A 26,576-nucleotide genomic window follows, 5' to 3' on the forward strand; every position below is an offset into this window, starting at 1 on the left:
TAAGCTTAATGTGTACAATTTATCTCCTGAGAACTGGGTGCTCCAATGTCCCTTGTGCACTCCTGCACAAGCACCAATTAATTCTGCCACAGCAAATGGGTCTCACCCTGACACCTAATGGTGAGTATGTACTTAACAAACTTTAAACTTGAACCTCAAATTATTTATTTAAAAATAAAATAAATAAATTACATAATTACAGACCATGTAATATAAGGAAAAGATAAAAATTTGAGAAAGTTACTATTGTAAGCCAACACTGTACAAAAGGAAAATACAAACATAAGAAATTTTAGATCTTAGAAGCTACATTAAAGTAGAAAAAAGAAACAGATGAAATTAGCTTAATATACATTTTAATTAACCCAATAGTAAAAATATTATTTCAATATGTATCCATGTAAAAATTATAGGTATTGTACATTCATTTCTTCATACCAAAGTCTTTGCAATTCTGTGTATATTTCACACGTCTTAATTGGTAAATTTTCTTCAATATTTGTGTGTATTTAGAGTTCATTAAATTTCGGTGCAAAATTAGATGCACACACTCACATTATTCCAAGTATGCTAATACTTGATAGCTGAATTAAAGTTAATCACAGTCGCACTGGTCCTATTCCTAAACCTTGACAGCCACAATGGCCACCACATGGGACAGCACACTCCCACAGTACTCTTACTGAATCCACTTTCTTCATTATCACAGATCCATTTTCCGAGCAGACACTAAAGCAAACTGGATGCTCTTCCTCTGTCTCCTGACAAAGACATTTTCCTTTTTTTATTTAAGGTTTTTTTTTGTTTTTTGTTTTTGTTTCTTTTTAGAGAGAGAGACAAGGAAGGGAGGGAGAAAGAGAGGGGGAGAAACATCAATGTGAGAAACACCAACAAGTTGCCTCTCGTAAGCGCCCCAACCAGGGATCGAACCTGCAACCCAGGCATGTGCCCTGACTGGGAATCAAACTGGCAACTTTTATGCTTGCAGAACGACGCCCGACTGAGGCATACTGGTCAGGAACTGACAAAGGCATTTTCTAGTCCCCTTATCTAAAACAATAGCTGTCATTTTCTCTACCCTTGTGACATCAAGTTATTTTGACTGTTTGTCACCCTTTGTCCCTCTAGGTTGAGAATATGTGTAGGAGCTGAGGATTGGTCTACTTTGTGCACAGACATATCTGAAGTGCCTGAACTGCAAGAAACTGTCAATAAAGCAACTGTAGAAACCCAGTACTGAGTATTCCAAATGTTGTCAAATTACATGGGTGAGCAAAACTAGGTTTACAGTTGTATGTGAAAGCTCATTCATGTAATATTATTTACTACTGTATGATGTTACAACTGTAAACCTACTTTTGCCCACCCCCTGTATTTAACATGTATATGATATTTATATGACCTATTAAAAAAAATAACTAGGAACTGATTGTGACAGGTGTATCTCTTCTATATTGGTCAAGTAATTGCAAAAAAGTCCAAATTATGAGATCGGCATTTTCAACCAACCTTCTGAATATCTCATTCATACAGAAGTCTAAAAGATTATACAAGCCACTATACCTTAGTTTTACCTTACCTCTAACACTTGTAGCACAAATACTAGGATGCAGATTAAACTTACTCTTCCTAAAATAAAACACATTACCATATTTTGCCGTTCATAACGCATACTTTTGCCCAAGTTTCTGAGAGAAAAACAGGGGTGCACATTATACATGGGAATAATGATGACATGCCATGGGTATAATAATGAGCATAATAACCCTGTGTATAGTATGTGCACAGAAACTTGGGTGCACATTATAGTTGGCAAAACACGGTATACAATTCACACTATTATATATGGAAATTTGTACTATCCATGTATAATGTGCACCCTCATTTTTCCCTCAATAATTTGGGGGGGGGGTGCACATTATACATGGCAAAATACAGTAATTCAGAGGTGAAAGAATCTGAATAAACATTTTCTCTATTATACTTCCCACCCCCCAAATTTGGAGCACATCATTTTCAATAAATTTGTGATCTTCCTCTTACTGATATTTTAAAAGATTTAATGGCTCCAGGGACATATATAGCTAAGAAACAAACAAAAAAGGTCTCTTCAGCTTTCCTAGTTATAATATTCATGCATAAATATAAATAGTGGCAATAGTTCATGTATTAATCTAAACTTTTGGTTTTCTAGTAGGATAAAAGTGGGGCTGTGAAATATGGAAGGAGAAGCTGGGAGCATAGAAAAAACTATAATCTGAATAAGAAAACATCAGTAATATATAAATTGGGAAACAAACTCAAGACAGTTTCCTTTGTCAAAATTTGTATTTTTCTGCATTCATGTACCAAAAGTTAAAGTTAAGCACTGACTTCTCTAGAGATGTAACTCATTGTAGTCAAAGGAGTTAAAATAATTTCTTGATTTCAGAAAATCAGTAATGAACTGAACAGGAAAAAAAAACCCAAATCTCCAAAGGCACATATCCATATACAATTTTTTAGTAGAGGAAACAGTTTTACTCTGATTAGCCTGCATGAGAATTCCTCCATTAAAAAATAGGTTAATTAAGTCTCCTGTAAGCCCCAGCCAGGTGGCCCAGTTACTTGGAGTGTCTTCCCATATACCAAAATATTGTAGGTTTGATTCCCAGTCAGGGCACATACCTAGGTTGCAGGTTCGATCCCAGCTTGGGCAAGTTCAGGAGGCAATCAACCTATGTTTCTCACTCATATTGGTATTTTCCTTTCCCTTATTCTCCCTAAAATCATCAATAAACATACCGTCAGGTGAGGATTAAAAAATAAGAAAGAAAAAAAAAAAGGCAAAGACCAGCTCACACAAACAAAGGTCAGGCTGTAATTTAACCCATTAAAATGGTGTCGATCCACTCATTTTCCAAGATGGTAAGCAAAGACAATGACAGTTATCTAGCACCTTCATCCAGCAGGCATAATAAGCATGTTCAAACATACCAATACAGATATGGATTAGTACATCGTTTCATTTCTCATACTGGAATGAATAGTGGAATAAGTAAAAAACACTTTACAAAATTTTCAAGATGTACTTTTCTATTACCACTTTACTTGTATTAACTAGGCTTGTGAACACAATAAAATCCTAGTTCAAAAAGGCTTAGAAATACATATTATGTACAAGATTTAGCACTCAATGGCAATAACACTGCCTAGTCAAAAATAATGAAGTTTGTGAGGTGCTTGTCAGGTGGCGGTAGCTGGAAGAGTCAGGTGAAGTTTGGATTGACCAGGGATCCTAGACAACACCAAGTGTACCAGGATAGCCATTATGCCACCACCAACACCACCACCAAAAATCAACCAACCAAAAACACTACTGTGCTTCTTTTGAGTAACACTTTAGAATAAGAGGTTCTCAAAGTAAGGTCCCCAAACCCAACATCAGTATCACCTGGGAACTTGTTAGAAAAGCATATATATTACATAGTGCTTGGGACCCACAAAGTGGGACACTCTGGGGTGCAGCCCAGAAGTCTGTTTGAATGAGCCCTCCAGGGGACTCTGATTCACTGAGAACCAACAAGCTAGAGATGTCCAAGGCCTTTTACCTTATAGCAGGGATTTTATTCTCCCACTGCTGTTACATCAGCCCTAGGAAAGGGTCCAGTACACAATAGGACCCTTTGATACATATTGGTACAGTGAACAAATACATACAGGGAAATTCTGAGTGGCTCCCCCATAAATTCTTTATGGCTGAGAAAGTACCACTTCATAGACAATTACTCCAAGTACTATGCTCAGTTTGCTCAACTGTTGGCTCCATAACGATCCTAAAGTTTAAAACATTCTAACCAAGTCCTTGAACGTACAAATATTCTAACCAACTCTAAGAATTAGCATTATATACTAAATAATTATTCAGCAAGTCACAACTATGCCCAAAACTAAAAAGATCAGAAATTATTAAGAAAATCACGATGTGTGAGATTTACTTTTTCTTATGACAGTAAAAAAAAGGTTTGTAAACTAAGCAACATTTGATACAGGTTGACATTATCTAATAATTTGCAAATACCCTGATAAAAAATTAACTGAAGTTATTCTCGCAAACTATACAATAAGAGGTTCTCTATTTTCACATAACATGAATAATTTGAAGAAAATAAATTTAATTAAGCATACAAAAATGTAGGTAATTCATAGTGACAGGAGTATATTTACACAGCTCTTCTAAACCCCAAAAATATACCTAAAACCAAAGTCCAGCTAGGTGACAATTTGCATAAAAGATAGAACAAGGAAGACTATGTCTTAAAAATTCAGTCAAAGATAAAACATAAAACATAATAAACCACTGTGGTTATTCATTTAAGAGTTTGATACTACCTCAAACTGAGATGTATAAAATATAATAAAAATGTGAAGTTGAATCTATGATGGCAATTTCGAAGCTAGAAACAACTTTTGGATATAAACATCAACTCTAAGTCTTCAACATCACCAATGATACCTTTGCTTATACAGACCATTTAAAAAATACAAGGTCCATTTACATTACTATTTAATGAACACAAAAAAGACATTTATTATTAAATATAATTTTTAAAAAATAAGGAAAATTCAACAGAAAAGTCATATATTCAAACTATGTTTACTTTTTTACTTTAAGAGATTTTTGTTGTATTTTTTCCATTACTGTTTATTCCCCTTATATTTGCTTCCACTTCCACCCAACCCCCTACCACCTAAGTATACTTAATTCTACCTGAAGCTAAAATTCTGAGTCTTAATTTTGAGATGGAAGTACCTCAAATGAAATTTAGGTGACTATATTCTATGAAAAAGAACTAAAATTTTATTTACACTGGATAAGCAGAATACCACCCCTTCTAAAATTCAATGTTTTAACTCAGAGGAAAAAAAAATGATAACTTAAGAATTTTTAAATAAACAAGTCAACAAAATACACTGCTGCAGAAGAAGCAGCTGGTAGTGATAACAATAATTTGAGCAATAAAGCAATACACTTGAAAAGGAATTTTTAAACTGGAAATTATGAACTTAGCTAGCTAGCTAAGTTACTTTAAGGGCTGCAGTATCTTACATCTAGAAGAATACAGGCTTCTCTTATTGAAAAGGAAAATTAAATATCACAAAAGAAAGTAAGTATATACTACCAGGTAAGTAAAAGTATTACTGAGTAAGAAATTTCAACCAAAAAAACCCCTTACATATTTATAATCTAAATATGGTTTTATAGAACAAGACAAGTGGTTAAAAAATACTCCAACAACACAGCACTCTCAGTGGGCCTTTAAGTATTCAGTCTTGTAAGATTCAAACTTCAATCAATACCATTATAATCAAAGAAACCAAATTTAAAAACTATTTTTCCTACATTTAAAAGGCAGTGCTATTGACAGAAAAAAATAAGAGCTAATGCAATATATAATGCATAAATCCTGATTTTAAAGTTCAGACACTATAAAACAGTTAAATTGTTTACTATTTCCCCAAAGTGACATTCCATAAATTACTCGACCATATTCAACTGGAAAACTATAAGCCTACTTATTTTACACAACTGGGAAAAACAATATATAAAGTGAGCATACTGAAATTGTTTCCTATTTTTTAATTAGAATGAAAGATGGTGGAAAGGAAATACTGTTCTTGTTAAATACGAAAGTACTCTGTTCTTTTAATCATGATTTCTTTAGCATGAAATAAACCCATACTGGGCTATACCACTGGAAACTTAAGTTTCTCCACCCTCAACTAACCAAAATTAGCCCTTATCTAAAAATATGTCTATGAAGTAAACACAGGAAAACATTTATTTACAACATCATCTAGGAGTTAGGTATGTGGGTGTTCACCAGCTTGTTCTTGAAAATAAGAAGTCTGACTTTGTAAATCATCACTATCCTCTCAAACTTCCAGAATATATTTTAACATATTATTAGCTATTGTAACAAAACTCTTCACACACACACACATAAAACATTTAAACACCAAAGAACTCCCCAAGACATTTCCTGTTCTTAAAAAAAAATGTCCTTTTATTTCTGACTAGTCCCATTTGACACTAAATTTCAAATCTTTTAAAGATTTAAACATACACCCCCTGCTGCTGTGTCTCAGAGGACTGAGTGCCAGCCTGCAAAACAAAGGGCTGCCAGTTCAATTCTCAGTCAGGACACATGCCTGGGTTGCAGGTTGCAGGCCAGGTTCCTAGTAGGGGCTCAAGAGAGGCAACCACACATTAATGTTTCTCTCCCTCTCTTTCTCTCCCCTTCTCCTCTAAAAACACATAAAATCTTTAAAAAATACGTAAATAAAGGTTTAAACATACAGTTCATCACATTCTTTCACAAAACATTTCCTTTCAACCACACGTATAGGTTTGTTTCCTCATTCAGAATCTATATTGTAATTATCAACCTCATCCCCATTTTTTTAGTGACTATTGATCATTAATACTGACATATAGCAATTATCACAGACTTTACACATAAATACCAAGTTACTGAAATATGCAAGTATAATTAAAACATAAAGGTATAATTTCAATTAGTAATTGAGGAGCAAGATCCATTTCAGTTACTGTCCTTACTGATAATTTCTATTTCTATTAAATTGCCATTCCAACTAAAGCAATCATTTCTTCCCTAACATTACAGATATTGTAAGTAGAATTAAAAAACAAATATTTAATCTCTTCAGCTGAACCGTCAGCACTGATCCAAACAGAAAAATCCAAAAATTCAAGAAAGAATAACAAATTAAGCTTTAAGAAATACAAGTGAAAAAATCCCTCAAAGAAAAACTGGATCTATCAAGAAAATCAATGCATTTATTTTTAAAATAAACAAAAACAGGGCAATTCTGACAAAAATACACTGCTAAAATAATTAGAAGAATGTTCCTTTTATTTTATGCATGTTAATTACATATTAATATCATATGAAACCTAAATCCTGCAGACTTTAAACTCAAGTGTTTCAAATCATTGACACAGTAAGAAACATAATATTGTGGTATTATACTAAAATTGTTTCATTACCTTTTCACGGAAAGAACTATGGTAGCATATACGACAAACTTACACTTATATAGAAAAGCTAAATTTTTTTATTTTTATATCTACCACTTTTATGCAAATGACATTCAAATATATTCCTTAGGGTACTAATTCACAAGAAAAAAATATTGACTGAACCAGCCACAGAGGTGTTTACTGCTATGTGAACACTAAAAACTGAATAGCTAGAAGTTCACAGATGCTCCACTTGACTGTCTCCCAGAAGCTGACTGTTCCCAGGGTAAACTTGATAAGTACTGGAACAAGGACTTTCTTGATGCAGGGGAAAAGCTGTGTAGAACTCTTTTCCTGGAGCCAGAGCTGAGCCGGACACTAGAATGTTCAGCAGATTAGCACATCTTTGTGCACTGGCTTGCAAATGTTCTTGAATGAATCTTACAGAATTCCATAGCCTTGGCCAAACATAGCTTGGTATTAACATTAAAGGATAAAGTTCCTCCCAATCTCAATTCAGCTTTGAAGCAAAATACAAAGCTAAAAATTACTTAAGAATTATGTGAACAAACATATATATGATGGGGAAGGTATATTTAGGTGCACTAGATAGTACTTAAAAATTATAGCTAATGTTAAAACTCCTTGTACGGCAATGAATGTCCAAATTAAAACAAACCCCACTCCCTGCTAACTCATACTCATGGAAAATGCAACGAGAAGTCTTTGATTGCTATTTTACAATCTCCATGACTACCAAAAACAAAAGCCTGTGAATGATGTAAATTTTAGAAAATAATTCCATCCATACTGTTGTATCTTAAAAAAAAAAAAAAACAACCATGAAATAATACATACGAAAAATTAAAGTGGTACAAAAGAAGTCACCCTAATTATGCTTTACACACATAACTGGTTTTATGCAAGATTTTAAATTATTAAACAAACTGATTTCTTTCCAAAGTATGCCTTCCAACAAAAATAGAAGCCATGAACAAATAGTGATATTTACACACTGAACATTTTAAAATAGCACATTCTTAAAAAAAAAAAAATGGTAAAAGCATAATATAGTAACACTGAAACGTTTTGTGAGAAATAACTATGCTGTGATCTGTGTCTGAAGTTAGATTTACAGTTTAAAGATTTAATTCCTTAAATGTAATTTTAAATTAAACATGGCTAACAAACAAAATTTTAAATATAGCAAGGACTTTGTTTTGGAATAAAATTTATAGTGTCATAAAATCAGTTTCTTCCTAGTATTGAAAATCATATTTCAAAATACATATTCAATAGTAGAGGGATATAATATGATTCCAATGACCCTAGCCATTCTCAAGTTAATTCCATTTTTGAAATCACCTCTTGAACTTGTATTACTTGAAGACAAACACAGCTAGCCTGTCAGACAAGTTTTACTAGAGATTTACCAACTATTGGAAAATATATACAACACTGCAGAGTCAAGCCATTTTTAATACTTCTAGAAACCAATCTTCTTAAGAAATGTCTAATTTCTTCTAAATCACACAGCAAATCCTCACTTAACATCCAATCTAACAATATCGTTTGATTTTTAAAGAAACTTAAAAGGTAAGATTTAGATGATGACACCAAATGGCAGATATTAAAAATAGACACTATTTCATAAGCAAGAGATTTGCCTTCAAACAGTTTGTTTTTTCCAAGATTGAAAGATTTATTTGAAAAAAAAAAATCAGCACAGGACACAGATATCCTTAATATTCCTCTTGGAATATTTGAATATTCAGAGTCTATATGAAATTTTGACAGCAACTCGCGTTTCACAGAACATCAATGGTTTATACAGATGTAAACTCCCAGGCCCAAGCCTTACTGACATTAGCTTTCACTAAGCTGCTATATCTTCAGTGCTACTTCGATAAACTAAAAAGCAGAAAATCTATTTGCATTTTTATTTTCATTTTTAAATGGCTGGGATTAGTTAAAGCAACTCAAGTACTACTGTTACAGCAAAGTTTATTAAAACTGTAAGAGAATACCACTAATAACATTTGTAAATTATCCAAAATTATTTCTTTATTGAAGTAACTACATAGATTTCACAGTACTATGGCATATTTATTTATCTAAGGTCACAAACACATTTTAACATTCACAATGATGAGCATAAGCATTACCATTCTAATCTACAAAGCTCATGAATAAAGAAAAATACAAAAACCTTAAGTTTTACAAAAGAAATACTTTAAATTCTACATACTTTAACAATAAAACCATTTTTTCCAAGGTAACAGGTTAAAGTGTAAAGGCATACCACTGAATTTTTTTCTCTAGTTATGATTTAGAAATGTTTAGTATCTACGACGCTTATTAGGGCCTTCAAAGTTGCCCCCTTGGCTTCCTCTACCAAAACCACCAGGACCACCACTAACAGGACCTACACCACTAATGGGTGCTTGAGGGGTTTCAGAACCTGTTCTACTACCCATAGGTGATCCCATCTGAGATGGTGGTCCTTGCGGAAATCTATCATTGGGCTAGAATACAACACGATAAATATGAAGTCCATTTGGAACACGCCAAATATAAGTGACAAGAAAAATTGGCAAAATCCCAAGTGGTGATGTCATGAAGTTCAGCAGAAAGTCCAGCAGAATCAGGATCATACATAGAAGGAAGAAAGGAGCAATTTAATTAGTTACTATCTTTTAAAAAAGCATCTGAAGAGTTACATATTGCTACTATGTCCCAATTTCATAAAGAATGAACTGATTTTTTTTAAAGCAAATGCCATCTTAAACCTAATAAATATTATAGTACTATTCTGGTATCTTTTTATAAAAGTTTGCATTAACTGTGGTGTATTAAAAGATACTTTGTAAAAATCACAGTTAAAACTGGGAACAGTACCACACGCAGAAAGTAAACAATTATTATGAACTCTTTTGAGATGTTTTGTAGAACATCTATTATTATTATTGTTCTATAAAACATCTATGTTCTATAAAACATCTATTATTATTATTATTACATCTATCATTGGGAAAATATAGTTTTGTTTAAATGGACTATTAACATGTACTACTAATAGCACAATTAAACATCTGAATCTCATACTTGGAAAAAGATTTGACAGTAATAACCACATATACTAATCTCAAAAACTGAATACACTCCCTTTGTGCAGTAGTAAACACCACTGTGAAAAAGACCAAAGACAATATTTAAATAAAGTTTACAATTTCAGGGGTAGGGGTAGAAAAATGGTCCACTTAATAATACTTCAAAATTACTACAAATGATTATATTGCTAAACAAAAATTTAACCAAAGTGGTTTAAGGTTTTACTAGCTTTCAGACATTTCACTATAAAATTAAGCCTCCATTAAAGGAAACAGTACACTAATCATATATAATGCGCCATCTGTCATAGTAGATATGACAGCACTGCCCTTTTATCTCTCTGTACACTCATTAAAATAAAAAGCATGTCTAATTTTTCCAAATTCATAAAACATAGCATTTAAAGTAAATAAATTTTAAAATGCTAAAATACTGCATCCAGCAATTCTAAGAAACACATTCACTTTTAACATCTCTGAGGCCAGGAAGGAGCTACAGCTAATGGCATGACTGAGTTTAATTTGCAGTGCTTTTTCTTTCTTAGCAGCAATGGCGCCTTAAGACTTTTGTAGTAGTTCCAAAACTAAACCCCTTTGCAAAATATATAATGAACCAATCTTCCTTTTCTAAACGGTATTTAGAACAACCATTAACAAAAGCCAAATTAGAAAATGTTTACCAATATAAAGCTTCATTTAAATAGTGATAGATTTCAAGGAAATGAAACGGGTATCAGGACTTGCTACTGAAATTCAAATGTAAGCATTACTACTGAAAAGCATTTTTTCTAATATTTAATGCACACAAAGATATCTTCACACTCTGAAACCAAGACATAAAATTGTCCACTTTTAACTCAGTAACAAATGTAATTAGTAATTCTATAATATAAGAATAAATTTTACAGTTAGGTTAAATTCTCTGAAATTAACAAGTGATCATTTCTTAGAAATGTTTACTAACAACTGTTTTTCACATATATTGGAGTTTTGTCCCCCACCAAAGATAAGGAATCCACACAAGAATGGAACACAATTATAAAACACTTGAGTGCTACTAAGAAAGAGGTAGATACAAAAATTAAAAGTAGTATAAAAATAACTGTAATTAGCATGTGTTTGCTACACACTTAAGTATAAAGCATGCCATGGATGGCTATTATAACTCAGGATACTTAAAAAGTGCCTTATATCAACATATAACATCACAAGATTACTTTTTACTCATTACACATTGAACTTTACTGCCAAAACAAATGATGCCAAGTTACATTAAGTGTGAAGTTACCTTTGGGGCAGAGTAAATATTATTTACTATAATCAAAATAATGTTTATGATACATTACCACTGCTCCATTATCTGGCATCATTGGAGTTCCCATATTTGCTGCTCCTTCTGGTCCCATGGCAGGACCAGGACCCATTGGTGGGCCAGGTATAGTTCCTCTGTTGTTCATATTCATACCCATCATTGGAGGAGGACCTTGGTTACCAGCAGGTGCTGGGCTAAACGCATCTATGCAAAACAATCTATACTTAGAGCTGTCCTATCTTAGTTCAGTAAGCATTAAAAATGTACAATACTTATGCAATGTATACAGACCACATCATCAAAATCATTTTCCTTCCGTGAAAATGGGACACACTATTATCTACTCTGTTAACAGACTATTGTTACCTACGCTAATATAATTTTCATTCAAAAAATAAAAGTATTTAAAACAAATGAGACAACTATTGTTTGAGGACACTGGAGACTATTAAAGCTTGAGAATTTTTTTAAAATCTGTATTATTTGCTACATCAGATTTTTAACAAAACACTCCTTTTACAATGGTGACTAAACTCTACCAGTTTTAGCAAAAGATTTTCTTAAAGGTATGAGTAAAAATATTACCATGTAAATTGCATTAGGTTGTGAGAGGAGAATCCATTCCCTCTATTTATAAAGTTCACTGTAGCTTATAAAGTTACAGAACTTCTCCCAAAATTATAGGAGGTACTTTACATAGAAATATGTAATCTAAACCAAAAAGAAATTGAAATGACAAAGCTTATTTTTAGAAACTGCAACCAAATACAAATAAATATTAATACATTTCATTTTTAGATTTTTCAACATGCTGAAATTCTGCAAAAACGGGAACAAGCAGGTATACTTCAAACTTCATCAGAAAGATATACCTCTGGCCTCATGTCAATTGCACTAGTGTTTGAGCTATAATACTACATTTATAATGGCTTCAAACATGGCATTTTTAGGTACCTTCCTCAAATGTTTTTCATTTTTAAACTCTTCATATACTTGTTTAGCGTTAAAAATTTATAACAAAGATTGACTCAACTTTGAGTTCTCTTCTAGTATTTCATTATGTAGGTAAATTTTGAGTCTGAACTCAATTTCTCAAAAACACATTATAACAGGAGTTAGAGTTTTCACTGAAACCCACAACTCTACATAGTATCTTATGCAGCTGAACTTCATGAACGGCTGAGTCCAGGGAGTACCTGAGAGGAAGAGAAGTCTTACTCCCTGGCAGTATCCAGCAAAACACTACTCTTCCTGAACCTATTCCCCAGGAACCTGACAACTTCATAGGGAAGAAATTATTTCCTTAATCCCTAAATGTTCTTGCTAATAAATCTATAACTTTTAACTATCCAAGAACATTTATATTGCCCTAGCATTAACTATAAATATAAAATGTTAATAGACTTCCAGAACTTCTCTCACAATGGAAATGAGAGAGTGAAGACACTATCTAGGAAGAATCAATCTTACCTCAACTTTCCTAAAAACAGATCAAGGATTATGTTTTTTGTTTTGTTTAGGTTTCCCTTCTTTTAAATAAAACATAACTGTTAACATCTAACTTGTGAGATTCTATGGGTATAGTAAAATAACAAAAATAATATTTCCCACTATCAATAGCTGAAATACAGTCTTATTTTTAGGAATTACATCTTCTACCACACAGTTATAATTAAATTTAAAGATCTATTCTAAAGAATGTTAGAATTATCTGCTCCCCTCAGGAATAGTTTTATAACCTATGTTTCACTTGGTATTATGCACACTGGCAATACACCAGGAAATCTAATGACACATTCTATCAATGTAACTGGACAGGATTTGAAAATTTACTGACTCACCAGCAACAAACACTCAACTGCTTAATGATACATAACACCAGTAAACCATTAGGATAAAGTCTCAGGTTGAATAAAGGATAAAGAGAAGAAAATTACATGAATTAGACTTCAGGGAATTAAGTAAATGCTTGAATGTAAATATGGTTCTCTGGTGAATAAAGTGCCATAAAAATTTTAATTCTCTTGAATTCCTTACTAAGGAATTAAAAGGCAAATAGACTCATATTTCTTCTGGTAAAACTGCTAATCAAGCAGTCAGCCAGAATGTTTTTGGGTCTCTCGCAACATCAGAAATATATGAAGAATGGTTCTGATGTGAACAGCAATCTAATAAATTATAATGGCATTTCAAATGACCTACAATCCATAATGACCTCACACATCTTTAAAACCACATGGACCATCCCAAAATTTACTTTGAAAAAGACATAAATACTGAACTACTTACATTTATTATATATACCACTGTATTTCATAATTTACAATTTTTACAACTTAATTTACTCAACTGATTATTTTGTGTACCCATCATATTAACTAACAGTGAAGTTGTTTATGGGTAAGGGTCATGTTTCCTGCTTATTTTGCATACCTGAGATGCTTAATTACTACTTTGGTAGATAAGAAAAGTGACCAAATGAACATCAATAAACGATTTTAGACCATCTAACTGACAGTGGCAAGGAAACTGTCTAGAAAAGGAAGCTGATGGTGGAAAATACTCGCTCCACGCATTAGGTGCTTTAAAATTTTTTATTCCATATACTATGTACCCTAAGTACAATCTGGATTTTATTAATTGTTGTGCATGTTATTATGCATATGGAAATATTAAGGTAATATATTCTTTACAATATGTACATTTCAGTTATGTAAATATTTTAAAGTCCTGACAGCTTCAGTGGGACAATGTAAAGGGAATATATAAAATTTAGTTATTTATCTAACTTTTTAAAGTGTATGACATTTCAAATTTAATAACACTTATGAAAAATTTCCACACTTAATTTACTTGGTGCTGTTTCCCTGACAACCTGGTTATAAGCTAATCAATATTACAGATGTTAACAACATAGGCATTTTCTTAAAAAACAAAACAAAAAACAAAAAAAACCTTTGTATTGACCCTAAAGATATGCATTAACCTAAATGTACAAAGCACATCTCATTTCCTTGACAAGTCATAAATGTCTCCAAACAGCACATTTCTGTGCACAACACTGTAGGTTAGGACAAAATGTTAAACACTTAGTAAAACAAATAAAATTAGCTACACAAAGTTACACAAAAAGTCACCTTAAAATAGAAATTTATAAAATATTCCCAAAAAGTTTAGAAACACTATAACCCAGAAAGTACTAAATTTCCAAGGTAAAAAAGCCAATTTGAACATGTAAAATTTAATTTTAAAATATTATACAACACAATTACTGAACAAGTTCAATATTTTATCAAAACCTGGTTACAGGTTTCTTTCATTAAATCTATTAAAACTTAGTAAATCTTTTAGCCTTTAATTAAACAAAGTGAAAAAGTTCTTCCTAGCCATATGTTTTTTATATACTTGTATTTTTCAATTTAATAAATGTAAGAAATTTCACCATTAAAATGTTGATTCCAAATTTTTTTGTTACTGACATGTAGATACCACAAACAGCATGTACAGTTCCCCAAAGAATTACAAGTAAGTTATAGAAGAAGCCTTTTGCTTCCAATCCCTACCTCCCATGTTTATTGCTCCACGGGGACCCATATCACCCATTCTCATTTCCTGTTCTCTCTGTAAGTAAACATAGTTGTCACAGTCAACCTATCGATCTTATCACATTTCCCATCTAAAATCAAAAAGAAAAGAATAAATTCGGACATCACTTTCCATTAAAAAACTTTAATTTTCCAACATCTTTTACTTAATAAGAACACTGAAAAGAAACTTGCCTCTCCCAGGCTTAATATACTACTGCAACGTTCAAAGCACCCAGTTTATAATGCTAGATTATAAATGAATCAGATCACATAAAATTAACCACAGAATTATTTTGAATGTTTTTATTCCAAGAGATCAAAGACAGAGGATTGGATTTAAAAAAAAAAGGGAAAAACCTAAAAACCACCAAGGCCAATGATTTTTTCCTCCCAGGTCACTAACCTATTCAAACAGAAATGACTGTTACCACTTTAATATTCAAATGCATTCAAACATACAGCACAAACAGCTGTGAGGCATTAAGCTAAAAAGTTAGGTTCTTTTCACTTCTGAAATACTGTAATTCATGCTTGCATTTTTATTCAAGTGCTGAAGCATTATTTTACCTAGGACCTACAGGTCTACCATAAATGTCTCCACTATGCACAAGAAATTATTAAACATTCAACATAACATCCCTTCTCTTACACAGTTGGCAAGTTCTGAAACAAAATGCTCCTGAGGTTAACTATGACACAAAAAGTCCCACAAATGTAAAAAATATCTTAATTTCAGTACAGAAACTGCTTTGTAAAAAACTCTAAATTTAGTAACACCAACCATAGATAATTAACTTCAATGAATTCTCTTGGTGAAATGACTCAACATATAATAGCTGCAATTTACACTATTATTTGATCATCTTTCCCAATTATCAGAGAAGTGTGTTAAATGTAGTGATCCTAAAAAACATTTTCAGACAGAAGTAGCAATGCCTGAATCTAAAGGCATGTTTCTATTGTTAAAAGCCATTTTATTAGTGTTTGTTTAAAATACCAGTTAATAATACAAAATACTAGTGAAAAGCATCTATAAGCTAGAAATAAAGGAAATACAAGTATGTGATGCATAAATGGCACAAAGCAACAAATAACTGCCTATCTAACCTAATGGAGATGCCTCAAAAGGAAACCTTTAAGCACAGAACAAGAAAAATACCAACTTGCACAGGATCTTGAAGAAATGTTACATTTAGAAAATTTAAATGCCAAACTTTCTCAAAGCTATTTTCTAACTTTCCTGAAAATAATGTCCATAAAACTGTTGATTATTAGCCCTGGTTGGTGTGGCTCAGTGAACTGGGCACAGGCCTGTGAACCAAAGGGTCGCCAGTTGGAATTCCAGTCAGGGCACATGCCTGGGTTGCAGGCCAGGTCTCCTAGTGGGGGGCGCACAAGAGGCAGCCACACATTGATGTTTCTCTCTCCCCTTCTCTTCCCCTCTCTCTTAAAGTAAATAAAATCTTTAAAAATTTTTTTGATTATTAATGGATACTAATACTGACCAGCAAAAAATAAACCAGAGTATTTTATAAAACTACTATATAATTTTCCAATTACATTGAAAATACTATTTTACAGTCACACTTAGCACTATTATCAATAAAAACAAGCTGACATGTCCAAACATACTGATAAAGTGTGGACAGCATCAGTATACACAAAATCTTCCAGGTATTATTTATATATTTAATATGTGAATTTTAAAATAATGACATTCTGGGGGAAAAACAAGGGTTTAAGTTTTAGTTTTACTTTTGTATTTGCCTTAACTATGAAAGATTAGAAATGCAATACCTAACAATTAACAAGAGGTAATTATTATAGTCTCACTGCTTGAATTTCAATTTTCAAATCTCCCTTATATAACCTAACACCTAACTGAATGCCTGATTCACTCCTGGGAGCAAGCGAGAGAGACTGCCATTTCCATTGTCTTTTTATAACTTCAGCTTTACCTATACCTATCACTGTCTGAACAATGTTTAGCTTTATTGTTCATAAGGCTAAGCACTTTTTAAATATTATTCTTAAATTACTATAACTCCATTTTCTATTACTATTACCATTTCAAATTACTCCATTTTCTAGTACTATTACCATTTCAAATTACTATTACTCTATTAGTCCATTTTCTTCATTAACAGAATTTTGTGGAAAAAATTAACATACTGAAGAGATCTATAGTTTTAAGTCAATTGTTCAACAGCTGATATATCTTCCCTTCCTGATGCTCTATTATAAACTGGTTCCAGTTCTAAAATATATTTCTTTAAATGAAATAATCAGAATGTCTTGCAATTATCCGTGCTAATGTAGACTATCACTGTATTAAAGTAACAATTTATATTGTATAGTATAGCATGTTTCACTAAATATACATACATTCAATTTATTAATGTTGACATTTCCTTAAAGAATATCATTTGGTACTATTTTATACAACTTGACTCATAATTCTTTTTAAAAAAAATAATAATTAGCCCTGGCTGGTGCGGCTCAATGCATTGCGAGCAAGCCTGAGAATCAAAGGGTCACTAGTTCGATTCCCAGTCAGGGCACACGAATGCGTTGTGGTCCAGGACCCAAGTAGGGGACGTACAAGAGGCAACCACACATTGATGTTTCCCTGTCTTTCTCCCTCCTTTTCCCTCTAAAAATAAACAAAATCTTTAAAAAAGAATAATTAGATGACAGATCATTTTTTAATTATTTCAGAAGGAGCAAAAGAAGTTTTCACCTAATTAGTCATGGCTTAAGGTTACTGTTTCTTTCCATAAATCCAAAGCTATATACTTCCCGTAAAATAAGAGGCAGAGCTTTTACTTAAGGGTAGTATTATCAATGGAAATTAACACAGCACTTATTATTGTAACTTGATATATCAAATATGAGTAAGGAGAATCACCAGAAGAATTTCACTCTAACTGTGAAGTAATACACAAAGCCTTCACTTCTATGAATTACTAATAATCTTAACTTAGAAGTGGCACATAATATATATGTGATAATTTTAAATACAAATTTTAATAATTATATTAGCAAAAATTAAGCCTTCTTTAACATGAAACAACCTAAATGTAAACAAAATCTCAAAAAACTACAATGCAATGAAATGATAAAGTTATAATGAAAACTTTTTAATTCAATTAATCCTCATAGCAAGCCTGTAAGTAGGTTTATTGTCATTTTATTTTAGGATCATAATATTGAGGCACAGAGCTGTTAAATAACTTACTCAAGGTCATATCTATAGAAAGTGGTTGAGCTGACCTACAAAATTCTGCCAAAATAAGACTTTGTGAAATTTTCACATTCATAAGATATCTTCATGTTTTAAGAATTCCAACAAAAACAAAAGACAATATTTTAAAACTTAATCTTACAATGTATAAGGTGTGACTTTCTATTAAGGAGTTATGCATTGGTATTCCTGACAGCTTGTCACCAAAGAAAGCTTAAATTCACAGCGACCAACAAATTAAGGAAACCGTAACAGAGTTTTCAGAAGTACATTATCGAAGCAGAATTGCATTCAAAGAGCAGTTCTGGGAAGGGTGGTTCATGGAGTACTCAGAGTCCCCAACAACCTTTCGGGGAGTGTACATATTTAAAACTACTTCATGTCTTATTACCAATAAAATATAGTCATATTATAATCTAATGACTTTTCACTCTCTCGACATTGCTGGATGGTGCGAAAGCAACAATATGGGCAAAAACCCTGGTGTTCTGGAACAAATCAAACGCACTTGCATTCAGAGCAATGGCTGGTGTGGCTCAGTGGATTGAGCACCAACCTGCAAATCAAAGGGTCACCAGTTCAATTCCCAGTCAGGGCACATGCCTGGGTTGCGAACCAAGTTGTGCCCCCAATACGGGGTGCACGAGAGGCAACAACACATTGATGTTTCTCTCCCTCTCTTTCTCCTTCCCTTTCCCTCTCTCTAAAAAATAAATTAATTAATTAAATATTTAAAAAGAAAACAAAAGCACTTGCATTCAATTCCTACTAGAAATCATTGTATTCTTCACAAGCAATTATGAGTATCTAAATGAAGATGTAAAAAATATTTATGTATATATCCTACGTTGAATAGAATATTAAAAAAGACGTACCCAAGGATAGTGATTTAATAACATTAAGTATGTCTGCTGCATTCTGAAGTGGAGTGGGTATTTCAAGAAAAACAATTCTTGTAACTGCACTGCTAACAGAAATGAGACACTATTTTTCTTGGGAAATCAACTTTTCTTGAGATAGCATTGGACAGGCAAATGTTCCCAGAAATTTTCTGATGAGATCAGTGATTGGTATTAAGATGTGGTTTTTAATTTTGTATAATAAAACGCATTAAAATTTGAAATATTTGTGTAACTGGATAAATCAGTATTTTTCTAATGTTGGGTACATCGCATTACAAAATCAAGCCAGGGTTCAAGTTCAAAGTAGACCAATAGACTGTAATGCAAAAGAGTACTTCCCAGAAACCACTGCTTATCAAGTTTTATTGTAGTATCAAAAAAGAATATCCACAATTATGGGAAAAGGTTAAAACACATCTCCAGTGTGAGGTTAGATTTTTTTTTAATGTACTTTAACCAAGAGCATTTTGCAATAAATGGAATGCAGAAGCAAGTATGGAGAGCCAGCCATTTTCCATAAAGCCAAACATTAAGCAAATTTACAAAACATTTTGTAAAAGAGTAAAACATTATCACTCTTCCTACTACATTACAGTTGAACATTAAAGAAATTTGCACACACACAAAAATGTGTGAAATAAACCCTGGCTGGTATGTTTCAGTGGGTTGGGCACTGGCTTGGGATCCGATTCCCAGCCAAGGCAGATGTCTAGGTTGCAGGCCAGATCCCAGGTTGGGGGCAGTGAGAAGCAACCAATCAATGTTTCTCTCCCTCTCTTTCTGCCTCCCTTTCTCTCAAATAAATAAATAATTCTTTTATAAAAAACTTAAGTGTAAAATAAGGCCACTCTTCCCAACAAAACCCATTCTCTTTCAAAATTCTCCTTTTAAACTTCTAATATGGTAAAATACTCATATAATCTAAAGAAAAGCTCAATGAGGTCTCATCAGCAATTTTTAAGCCTATAATTTCAAAACCAAAATGTTTGAGTAACATAAAAAAGCAGACAATTTGCACTAATGTAAATTAACTAAAGCAGTATACACCAAAGTGCAGAATTTGATGCTGCTTAGTGTAATGTACTGATTTCTTTTCTTTACTACTTAGGATATCAATCTGTGATTTTAAACATAGTGTCTTTATTTTTCTACATAACCTAATTTAAAGGTTTTACACAGTACATAAACAAGGCTAAAATAAAGTGTAATATGAATGCCAAAGGTTTGGGAAACAGTGAAGTAAAGAAATACTTGATATATATCAATTGGGACAATATTTTGCATTCAGAAACAAAGTTTGCTAATCTAACACTGTGATCAATCTAAATTCTTGTTTGAGTAAACTCAGTTAATAACCATCCTTACCCTTCTTTAATTCATAAAGACATCTCATGTATGTCTCTAAAAAGATTCTAAAGATTGGGGATCACCATGAGCTATTTGGGTTCCATGTCTTAATAAAGAAAATGCTAAAAATCCTGATGTAAATATACAGATAGAGAAAATTTAAATCTATTAAAGGAAATATGATTTTACAAAAATGTATTAGTTCTGGCAGGTAACAAGATTCAACCATTTTATCATCCAATATTCCAAAACATTTTCCTGAATGGAAATGACATTTACCACTTGGAAACATTTCTTTCACTAGAGAATTAAGAGAATAATATGATTATTAGAGAGCCAAACTGTCAGGGAGAAATTAAATAAAACAGTATTAGTATCCAGAAATAATAGGTAACAAACACAATGAATTCTAAAATAAAGAATGGAACAAAATTCAAGTACATGAAATATTTAAATAGGTATAAAGAAAATCTGAAAATGAAAGTAGGCCTCTTTGCCAAAAAAATTACTCATTTAAAAGGTGTTGATGAAGGGTTTGCAGGAACAATTATAAAGGACACATGGACAATAACAAGGGGGGTGGGGGTGGAAACAGGGGAGGGGTGGGAGGAAAAAGTAGAAAACTATACTTGAACGACAAAAATGTTTAAAAAAAGGTGTCGAGATATTAAAAAGTATGCATCAACATAGCTCTCTCTTCCTTTAAAAAGTAAATAAAATAATTTTAAACTAAAAAGGGTAAGAAGACATGTTCCCATTGATACAATGTAAATAATATCATGCAAACTTTCCAACATAACCAACAGAGAATGTTTGGAAAACTTAACATTTTTAATTGAGGCAATTAAAAACAACAATTTCCAAAACTCACTCACTCTCTCACTCTCTCTCTCTCTCTCTCTCTCTCTCACACACACACACACACACACACACACACAGCTGGACAGGGATAGGGCAACAGATTTTCAGTAACATAAGACAATCTTTTAATACATACAATCTAAGGTGTTTTTTGCTCTCAATTTGCATGTATAACAAAATATCTGCACCCATCAATATCGGGGAAATGGCCCTCAGTTTTATCACTATTAAAATAAAAGTTTACATCATGTATCATCAGGAAACTACAAATTAAAACAATGACAGACCACAACACCTATTAGACCAGCCAAAATCTTGAACACCAGCAACAGAAAATGCTGACAACAATGTGGAGGAACAGGAACTCTCCTCATTCACTGCTAGTAGAAATTCAAAATGGTATACCCACTTGGGAAGACACTTTCTTACAAAACTAAACATACCCTTACCATAAGGATCCAGCAATCATGCTCCTAGGTATATAATAAAAGGAAAAAATATTGAAAAAAAAGGAAAAAAAATTGAAAAAATATGTCTATGCAACAACTTGCACATGGATGTTTGCAGGTGACTTACTTACAATGGCCAAAACTGGTAAGCAACAAAGATGTGGTACATTCAGACAATAAAATACTATTCAGCACTAAAAATAAATGAGCTATCAAGCCATGAAAATACAAGAGGAACCTTAAATGAATATTATTTAGAAGCCACTATCATCCCTGACTCATGTGGCTGAGTTAGCTGGGCATCATCCCATAAAGCAAAAGGTCGTAAGTTCAATTCCATCAGGGCACATGCCTGGGTTGTGGGTTCAGTCCCTGGTCAGGGCACGTATGAGAGGCAACCCATCAATGTTTGTTTCTCCCAAGTTTCTCTCCCTCTCTTTCTGTCTCCCTCCTTTTCCCTCTCCCTAAAAATAAATAAACTCTTTAAAGAGAAAACAGCCACTATCAAATAGCTAATATGATTCCAACTATATGACATTCTGGAAAAGGCAAAACTATGGAGACAGTAAAAGAATAAGTGGCCCTGGCCAGGTAGATCAGTTGGTTAGAGCGTTGTCTGGATACGCCAACATTGTAGTTTCACTACCCAATCAGGGCACATACAAGAATCAACCAATGGGTGAAACAAGATGGCAGCGTAGGTAGACACACTGCGCCTCCTCGCACAACCAGAACGGACAGAGAATCGAACAGCAAGGGGGACCAACACCAAGAAAACAGAAAATAACCATTCATCCAGACTGGTAGGAGGGGCGGAGACGGGCACCAGGGTGGAGAGGACTTGCATGGCTGTGGCGGGACTGAGACTGGCGGAGTGTGGGACAAATGGCGCAGGCAGTCCGAGCACTAGCAGACCCTGTGGCCCCACATTTGCACAGATAAACCCAGAGGGCCGGACTCAGAGTGGCAGAGAGCGGGGCAGGCAGAGCAGCGTGTAGCACCCCGGGACACCACATTCGCCCACAGATAAACTGGACAAACGGCAGGGAGCGAAGCAGACTGCGTAACCCAGGGCTCCAGCTCAGGGAAATAAAGCCTCAAACCTCTGATTGAAAACACCCGTGAGGGTTGGGGCGGCAGCAGGAGAGACTCCCAGCCTCACAGGAGAGGTCGTTGGAGACACCCACAGGGGCCTAGAGTGTGCACAGGCCCATTTACTCGGGAACCAGCACCAGAGTGGCCCAGTTTGATTGTGGGTATCGGAGTGAAAGATTGAAATCCGGAGGAGAGTGAGGCGGGCGCCATTGCTCCCACTCGGCCCCTCCCCCACATACAGTGTCACAGCGCTGCAACCAGCATTACCCCGCCCCGGTGAACACCTAAGGCTCCGCCCCTTAAAGTAACAGACGCGCCAAGACAAACAAAAAAAAATGGCCCAAATGACAGAACACTTCAAAGCTCCAGAAAAAATACAACTAAGCGAGGAAGAGATAGCCAACCTATCGGATGCACAGTTCAAAACACTGGTTATCAAGATGCTCACAGAATTGGTTGAATCTGTTCGAAAAACAGATGAAAAAATGAAGCCTATGCTAAGAGAAACAAAGGAAAATGTACAGGGAACCAATAGTGATGAGAAGGAAACTGGGACTCAAATCAATAGTGTGGACCAGAAGGAAGAAACAAACATCCAACCAGAAAAGAATGAAGAAACAAGAACTTGGAAAAATGAGGAGAGGCTGAGGAACCTCCCGGACGCCTTGAAACGTTCCAACATCCGAATTATAGGGGTACCAGAAGGAGAAGAGGAAGAACAAAAAATTGAAAACTTATTTGAACAAATAATGAAGGAGAACTTCCCTAATCTGGCAAAGGAAATAGACTTCCGGGAAGTCCAGGAAGCTCAGAGAGTCCCAAAGAAGCTGGACCCAAGGAGGAACACAACAAGGCACATCATAATTACATTAGCCAAGATTAAATGCAAGGACCTACATCCAAGATTACTGTATCCAGCAAAGCTATCACTTAGAATGGAAGGGAAGATAAAGTGCTTCTCAGATAAGGTCAAGTTAAAGAAGTTCATCATCACCATGCCCTTATTATATGAAATGTTAAAGGGACTTACCTAAGAAAAAGAAGATCAAAAATTGGAACAGTAAAAATGACAGCAAACTCACAGTTATTAACGGCCACACATAAAACAAAAACGAGAGCAAACTAGGCAAACAACTAGAACATGAGGGTTGTCATTAAGGGAGTGGGAGGGGGAGAGGGGGGAAAGGTACAGAGAATAAGTAGCATAGATGATAGGTGGAAAATAGACAGGGGGAGGGTAAAAATAGTGTAGGAAATGTAGAAGCCAAAGAACTTATAAGTATGACCCATGGACATGAACTATGGGGGGGGGGGGGAATGTGGGAGGGAGGGGGGTGGGCAGGATGGAGTGGAGTGGGGGGGGAAATGGGACAACTGTAATAGCATAATCAATAAATATATTTAAAAAAAAAAAGAATCAACCAATGACTGTGTAAATAAGTGGAACAGATCAATATTTCTGTCTCTCAACCTTCCCTCTCAAAAAATTAATAAGTATCTTTTAAAAAGGAAGGAAATACCTCCCTCCCTCTCCAAAATCAACCAGTCAATTAAGAAACAGTGGTTGGGGAGGAACAGGCTGAACACAGAAAATTTTAGGGCAGTGAAACTACTCTGTGTGCCACTAAAACGGCGTATCCAAAACATTGTACATTTGTATGAACCCAGAGAATGTGCAACACCAATTATGAATCCTAATATAAACGATAAACTTTGGGTGAAGAGGATTCTGTAAATTACAATAAATGTACCACTCTGTGGTGTGAGAATTTGATAGTGAAGGAGTCTGTGTATATGTGGGGAAAAGAGGCACATGAAAATTTTCTGTACCTTCTGCTCAATTTTGTTGTGCACTATAAACTATTTTTAAAAGTCTACCTTAAAAAAAAAAAGCTTTAAAATGTTCTGCACGATTATCTTACTTTATATTACAAGTGTTAGTCACAAAATAATATTGGTTACATTTCAAATCAGAAACAAAACAAATGCAAGTAGGGGGACTTATTTTTAGCTCACTGTATTCACTAATCTAAAGATATATACCTCAAACTAGATTCACTCAACAATGTTTTTTTTAAAAGACTTTATTTATTTATTTTTTAGAGAGAGGGGAAGGGAGGGAGAAAGATAGAGAAACATCAATGTGTGTTTGCCTCTCCTGTGCCCCCTACTGGGGGGCACCTGGCCTGCCCCAGGCACGTGGTCTGACTGGGAGTTGAACCCGCAACCCTTTGGTTCCCAGGCCAGTGCTCAATCCACTGAGCCACACCAGCCAGGGCTAAACAATGTATTTTTAAAGTCTGGTTCAGGTAACTTAGTAAACAGATTATTCTGATGTCACTATCAAATTCAACTGACTATGTAGCAAAATTAAATGCCACTCTGTAATACACAGGGTGGCTTTCTAACTAAACATGAATTCAATGTAATTACATATAATCCAGCATACATCAAGACAGAGGGGAATAAAGATTTTAAACAAATTAACACTCAGCTGAGAATTTTATTTTTAATCTATATAACTAAGGGACATATTCAAGATTATCATTTCCAATTGTTATGGCAAACTCTCTCTGAAGAGCTGCTTTTAAAAACTGTAACTGCAACCCTGGCTGGTGTGGCTCAGTGGATTGAGCGCTGGCCTGCAAACTAAAGGGTCGCCAGTTCAACTCCCAGCCTAGGGCACATGCCTGGCTTGTGGGCCAGGTCCCCAGTAGGAAGCACATGAGAGACAACCACACATTTATGTTTCTCTCCTTCTCTAAAAATAAATAAATTCTTTAAAAAAAAATTTGCAACTGCAGTCCTGGCTGGTGTGGCTGAGTGGATTGAGTGCCAGCTTGCAAAACAGAGTTGCCGGTTCAATTCCCAGTCCAGGGCACATGAGTCCAGGGCACGTGTCTAGGTTGCCAGCGAGGTCCCCAGTAAGGGAAGCATGAGAGGCAACCACACCCTGATCTTTATCTTCCTTTCTCCCTCCCTTCCCCTCTGTAAATAAATAAAATTTTTTTAAAAACTGTAATTTCAAATACTATATGATCTCACTTGTAAGAAAAATCTAATGAACAAAAGTAATGAGCCAAAGAGAACCACAGGCATTAGAATCATGGAATAAACTGACAGCAGTATAAGAGGAGAGAAGAGGAGAGAGTGGGGGACTGTTTGAAAGGAAGTGAGGATTAGTCAAGGAACATATATGAAGGACCAATGGAAAATGGACAATGGTATGTGGACTGATTATGGAAGTAGGGGGCAGGCTGGGCAGAGATAGACAAAGGGGAAAAATGTGGGATAACTATCAGCATAAACAATAAAACATTATTTTTTTAAATGATATTGATTAGAAATTATTTAACTATTCTTCAAATTTAGTTATTTTATCCAAAACTCAGAAGACTTTTAAATAGAATAAATCAGCAACAATGGCATCAATAACAGTATCACAGCTATAATAAAAACACAGTACTTTAAAATATAGTATCATACCAAAGCTCACATAATACTATAGACTAGTTTGTACATTTTCACCAACCCCTTACCAGTACATTTTCTCATCTAAGTCAAAACTACTATCATGACTGGACAGATTAAGGTATGAAAGATGAAGTCAAGGAATAAATATAAACTGCATCAGAAGCTATTCCA

At 34.1% G+C, this 26,576-nt stretch overlaps 1 protein-coding gene across 1 annotated transcript in view; it reads right to left on the minus strand.

The window, feature by feature from the left end:
• Positions 1-2,774: 2,774 nt before the first annotated feature.
• The window catches only part of PSPC1 (paraspeckle component 1), a 77,224-nt gene continuing 53,422 nt past the window's right edge, over positions 2,775-26,576 (minus strand). Inside the window, exons 7-9 of the mRNA XM_024580776.4 lie at positions 15,010-15,067; positions 11,481-11,650; positions 2,775-9,549 (exon numbers count right to left, since the gene is read on the minus strand). Of these exons, the coding sequence (XP_024436544.2) occupies positions 9,364-9,549; positions 11,481-11,650; positions 15,010-15,067 (414 nt within the window). The 3' untranslated portion in view covers positions 2,775-9,363. The remainder of the gene's footprint in view (positions 9,550-11,480; positions 11,651-15,009; positions 15,068-26,576) is intronic.

The sequence above is a fragment of the Desmodus rotundus genome, chromosome 3 (assembly GCF_022682495.2).
Source record: "Desmodus rotundus isolate HL8 chromosome 3, HLdesRot8A.1, whole genome shotgun sequence".
Classification (NCBI taxonomy): Eukaryota; Metazoa; Chordata; class Mammalia; order Chiroptera; family Phyllostomidae; genus Desmodus; species Desmodus rotundus.